At 34.0% G+C, this 5,612-nt stretch overlaps 1 protein-coding gene and 1 long non-coding RNA gene across 2 annotated transcripts; both read right to left on the minus strand.

Annotated features, from left to right (window-relative positions):
* Positions 1-749: 749 nt before the first annotated feature.
* LOC130967276 (uncharacterized) lies at positions 750-1,771 on the minus strand. The gene is made up of 2 exons (XM_057892094.1): positions 1,045-1,771; positions 750-958 (listed from the first exon to the last, which is right to left on the minus strand). Exons 1-2 carry the CDS (start codon positions 1,769-1,771, stop codon positions 750-752), a joined length of 936 nt encoding a protein of 311 aa, XP_057748077.1.
* A 2,631-nt stretch (positions 1,772-4,402) lies between these two features.
* LOC130969936 (uncharacterized) lies at positions 4,403-5,364 on the minus strand. Its single transcript, XR_009081963.1, has 2 exons — positions 4,906-5,364; positions 4,403-4,814 (listed from the first exon to the last, which is right to left on the minus strand). It is a non-coding gene; the product is annotated as an uncharacterized LOC130969936 (long non-coding RNA).
* Positions 5,365-5,612: the final 248 nt, after the last annotated feature.

Below are 5,612 nucleotides of genomic sequence, written 5' to 3' on the forward strand. Positions count from 1 at the left end.
ATGTTTCTGTGGGTTGAAGGCTACCATAAGAAAATCTGGGATAGCAGAGAACTCAGATAGACTATTCCGTGCATGTCCAAGGTACCGGGTGAGTGTTGTGTAAGAAGTTCAAGCTTTTCCATGTTGTTTTGTATTTTGGGATTTTATTTAATTTTTTATTTTCTGATTTTTGAATTTGCAGAAGGGCAGTCACTGCAATTACTTTAAGTGGGTTGAGGATGATGAGTATAAAGGGGTGGGGCGAAGGTGGAAGAAAGAAAGATTATTGGGCTGAGCTGCAGGTTGATAGTGACTGTGATGAATGGAGGTTGAAGGTGGCATGGAGACTGGCCAGCTTGGAAGCTGAAGTAAAAGCATTGAAAATGTTAATAGTTTTCTTGTTTGTGGTAGTTGTGGTTAATGTGATCGTTTGTAGTTTGTTATCTCGTTCCAAGTAAAACAAATTCCGTTGAAATGTCATGGTGTAATGAGATGAATCCCTTGAATGAGAATAGATGTTGCATTTGATTTTTTAAGATGAAGACAACACAACCCAATTCAAAGGTTCCAAACCAATTCGGATCACTATTATAGTAAGATGTACTACGAAATGGATATAATCACTTGTCAAAGTACTCTTAAACATTGAGTTGCCATAGAAGGCTACATGTCACAGTGTCTTAAGGACCAAAATAAAAAGGTTTAACATGGGGATACAGACCACAGCAAAGTCTAACCTTGTCATTTTTTGAAAACAAAATATTTCTACCCTACTGGATTGCATAATCCCTAGTTGCTTGCATGAATTTAGACTTGGATTTAAATACCATACTAACCTCAAATTTCAACTGTCCAAACTTGGTTTTCTCATTGAGCTGAGGGTATACAGCTGGTGATTCTTCATCAGACTCCAACACCTTTTCAGAATCCTCTGAATGCCAGGAGTCAGCATCTGAGGCACATTCACTATCATCTAAATCTGGTAACAAAAATTTCAAAATATAAGCTACCCTAACATTTGCAAAATAGTTCAAAAAATAAGTAACCCTAACGAAATTAACATACCAGACTCAGAGCTTTGTTCATCTTCAAAATCCTCATAGTTAGAATCGTAAGTGTCTATTTGTTTATCAACTAATCTTTTCTTAGGGGACTTCTGCTTCTCTCTGACTTCAGACCTGCTGTCCCTTTCTCCACTTCTTTTTCTGTTACCAGAGTCACTGTCACTATCACTGCTATAGAGGTTGTCTCCTACAATTTTTGGAGGCCTATACAATTCATCTTCAGTACTCTCATAAGAGTCATGAGAGTCAGTGTCATTTTCCTGGAAGGGAGCTTCCTTCACTTGTCTTCTAGATCTTGTGACTATGCAGCCACTGCTACTTTGTTTCTCCTTTGCCCCTTGTGAGTTATTGGCTGCCTCTAATGATGATTGAGGTGGGACTGATTTAGCCTGATAACTGGTCTTCTTAGCCTGAGGAACATGCTTCATGGGCTGAGCTGTTGTCTTTTTGAGCTTCACCTTTTGTTGGTTGGGCTCAGACATGGGCTTCATTGTTGGTTTTTTGGGCTGTGAGGTTGTAATGTTGGGGTGAGAGGTTTGCTTGTTGGACTCAGGATTCATTGTTCTGGGTTTCTTCACAGGTTGGGAACTGCACTTCTTAGCTTCCAAATCTTTCCTCTGTTTCAACCTTTCTGCTTGCACATTCACTACTTCCTCCTCAATATTGTCTACTATACAAGGCTGAGAAATATTGATTAGATTGTGGTTTCTCCTACAATCCTTGCACATGGCAACCAAATCTGCGTCTGTGACTAAGCTTCTCAACTCTGATGAAAGGGGAACTCCATGATCTTTCCACCATCAGTTTCTAGCTTCAATGTAACCCAACTCCCTATAGTAACCCCTTACAAAGAAGACGTCAAGCGTGTCTCCTTCAACCCCATCAACACCTCTGTATTATCGGGTTCATATACCATATCTCCTTCCACATTCTTCTTAAACAATCCACCATGGTGAAACACAAAGGTCATCGGAGGACCTTCCATCTACAATCAGAAAAAAGAAAACACCCTTAGCCCACACAGATTGCCACTGGCTATTGTCAATCATAACATAACAAACCCTAACCACAAAACAAATATGCAAGAAAGAAAAGTAACCCTCATTAAAATGAAAGACCATAACTCAATATCATCACAACGGCAGTCAAAGCAATGCATTCTGAAACTTCAACAATAGTCACACAAACCCTTAGCTTCCTCAAACCCCTACCCGAAATCAGACAGAGACATACAAAATGCCACCCCTAAGTCATCAGGCTACAAACTGACTCAAAAAAATGAAAAAACTTTAATGCTTACCTCTAACCGTCACGATTGCTTCTTCCACAATCAATATTGCTAACAGAGACGACGACCTCTGTTCTCAGTAACAACACCTACTCTTCCTTGATCGTCAACCAACAATAAGAAATGTGGATGGCGACGTTCGAATGCAAGGTGGAAGGGTTAGGGCATGGCTTGAGAGAGACAAAACATTTTGAAGCCAAACATGGAGATACTTGTTATGAAATGGGATGAGAGTCTGCAACATTTTGAATCCACTCTGCCCACAAAACGACGCCGAATCATGTCTAGAGGGACATTCACTCAAAACGGCGTCGTTTTCCTTCTCTACCAGCGTGGCAGTTAACGTCCCACGTGAACAGACGTTAGCCATGTCATCAAGCGAATTGACGGAAGGACAAATCTGATTCAGTCGTGTATCTTTCAAGGACTCTTTTGATTAATTTTATCTTTCGGGAACTAATATGAAGGTCGATGTATTTTTCAGAGACAAATTTGAGTATTAACTGCTTTGTTGGAATAATTATTTTTTTTAAAAATGGGTGATTAACATATTTTTGTATTTAGTTAATAATTTTTTCCTCTTTTTAAGAGAGAGAGAGAGAGAGAGAGATTATCTCAATTTTCTTACATTAGCCTTAATAACTTATAATAACTTGTCAGCCATGTAACTCCTCTTTAATTAATTAATAGGTTTTAATACTTGTAAAGGATAAAATAAAATATTATCACCCAACTGCTCCCATGCTTAGGCAACATACACGTTATTATTGTCTTCGAGTTAGAGCCAGCAATCTCGTCGTCGAATCAGAAATTTTGAACTTCATATTATTACTTGCTGAATTATGTATTTATTATAAAGTCCATCAAATTTATACACTATTTAATAAGATTATAATTTTATTTCATTTTTAAAGAAAACTACATGGCAAACCAATTTTTAGATCAGCCGACATCAGCCAGCTTTTTTTTATTATCAAAATTATTTTTTTTCTCTTATCATTTTAAAAGATTTAGAATTTAAAACTTAAATTTTAAGATTTAAAATTTAGAATCTAAAATATGAGTGACAAGAGTAATAACCTCAGAGAATAGCCAACAATAACAATGATGAGTGAAATTATAGTTGTGTTAAAAGTAATATTGAAAAAAAAAAAACTAAGAATAGCCAACAATAATAATAATGATGAGTGAAATCATAGTTGTGTTAAAAGTAATATTGGAAAAAAGAAAATTAAGAATGAAGTTGACTGGAATTGAGTATAAAAAATTGTTTTTCGAGTTAGTTATTACTCTTTTTAAAAAATATTTAATAAAAAATTATACCTACTACAGACAATATGTATTGAAATATTAATTCCATGTAATGTGTTATGTCAAGATGATCTAAGTAATTAGGAGTTCGTTGGTTTTAGTACAATAATTAATTTATATGTATCGATAAGATAGAATATATATACTATATATATACACGATAGAATATGTAAGCGAATGAAAAAGACACTTAAATTATATATATCTTCGTCATTATTTATTTTTAAAAAATATGATATCATTATATACTTTAAAATGTATTTATAAATAATTATAAAAATACAAATATATCCTTTTGATTATTTTAGTGAAAAAGTTAAATAACTCTTTTTTATTGTTATGACAAAAATACCCTTTTACAATAGAAAGATTAAAATCAAATAAAATTAATCTAATAATCTTATAAATGAACGAAAATTCAAAATTAAAGAAGTAGAGAATAAGTCCCCAATTATTCTATTTGAGAAAACAAATTCGTAATTGTTCATATGAAAAAGCAAACACCCAATTATTCAACATGGGCAATATAATTTATGTATTTGTTATGAAAAATGTTCTACCAAGCTAAATCCTAGAAACGAAACAACAACAACAACATGGCAATCTTCATCAAGTTCTTCTCTATCTCTAAGTCCACACATTTTCTCATAAGGTAATAGATAGATTGTTGAGAAGCACTTATTAATGTTACGTTATTCCACATTATTCAACGTTCTCATATGGCAAAATTTCCTCAATTATTAGTTAGTATGGTCTGGGGTTTAACACCGCACAAATGCATATCATCACATTTTATTACTATGATAACTCTCACTTGTTTGCAATGAGAAACACATTAAATTAAAGTACAATTATTGGAGGGTGAAAACTCAGGTGAAGTTGACTTTAAGTGAAGTTGATATCTGAGAGTTGTTAGATGATTTGACTGATTTGACTAAATTTTCATCCAATAACTCTCAGATATCAACTTCACGTGAAGTTGACTTCACCAACTTCACCTGAATTTTCACCTGAATTTTCACCTTATTGGAGATAGAAGCACATATTTTAACAAATGTATGTGAAGTCAAACTAACAAATAAATAAAATAAACAAATAAGACCACTACATATATCCTCCTCATGGTACGTAACTTAATTGCACTGCTTCATTCACCAAAAGCACACTAGAATCTGTAACGTACAAAATCAAACACGATAAGAAATTAGTATGGTGATGAAATAAATAAGAATATAAAGCAAAGCATTATGGAAGAATAATTACGTAGTGGGATTATGATTTGGTCCTTCTTGCAAAGGCATCTTGAATAGTTGGCAACTTTTTTACAGGTTTTGGAGGAGGATTTGAATTAGTAGGAGGTGGCCTTGTCACAGGGCACAGAACCTTTTGAATGTTTATGCTTTCGCTACTCATTATTATCTATATGCTTTTTGGAATGTGGATATATGTATGTTATGAATGTTGATGATCGATATGAAGCATAACAATATGAGAATCCTGTATTTATAGGGGGTGCTTCATTCATTAATTCCTTCTTCACAATAACCGAAATTACCAAGTCATTCATGCTAATCTACACAGAAATTTCTATCAATTTTTTTGTTCATATTACATTTCTCATTTTTACAAATTGAATTATCTGATTTAGTTTGCGCGAAAAATGTAGCTTGTAGCACAAGGATATATCCGCGGTGATGTGAGTCGTCACACCCAAACCGTGGCAAAAACCCTCATGTAAAGTTCAGAAGAAATTTAATCAATTGAAGTTTAATAAAATAAGTTCTAAAAAGCAAGGATTTCAACGTTCAATATTACTCCTAATACGCGCTACGGACACGGGTAACTATATATCTAATTAATTAATTAACAATTCCTCTATCGGAAACAGATACTTTCCAATTTTTTTAACACTTGACAGAATACAGTGTGATTTCTCATCTTTGATTCTCTAAGTGGTACCAGAAATAAAT

This window comes from Arachis stenosperma, chromosome 3, assembly GCF_014773155.1.
Source record: "Arachis stenosperma cultivar V10309 chromosome 3, arast.V10309.gnm1.PFL2, whole genome shotgun sequence".
In the NCBI taxonomy this organism is placed as follows: Eukaryota; Viridiplantae; Streptophyta; class Magnoliopsida; order Fabales; family Fabaceae; genus Arachis; species Arachis stenosperma.

What these genes read in the sequence shown, in the direction of transcription:
- LOC130967276 (XM_057892094.1), bottom strand. Translation starts at nt 1,771, where the DNA reads ATGTGCAAGGATTGTAGGAGAAACCACAATCTAATCAATATTTCTCAG. An exon ending in TGAACAAAGCTCTGAGTCTG is followed by an intron (nt 959 to 1,044) that starts GTATGTTAATTT and finishes TTTTGTTACCAG; the next exon opens with ATTTAGATGATAGTGAATGT.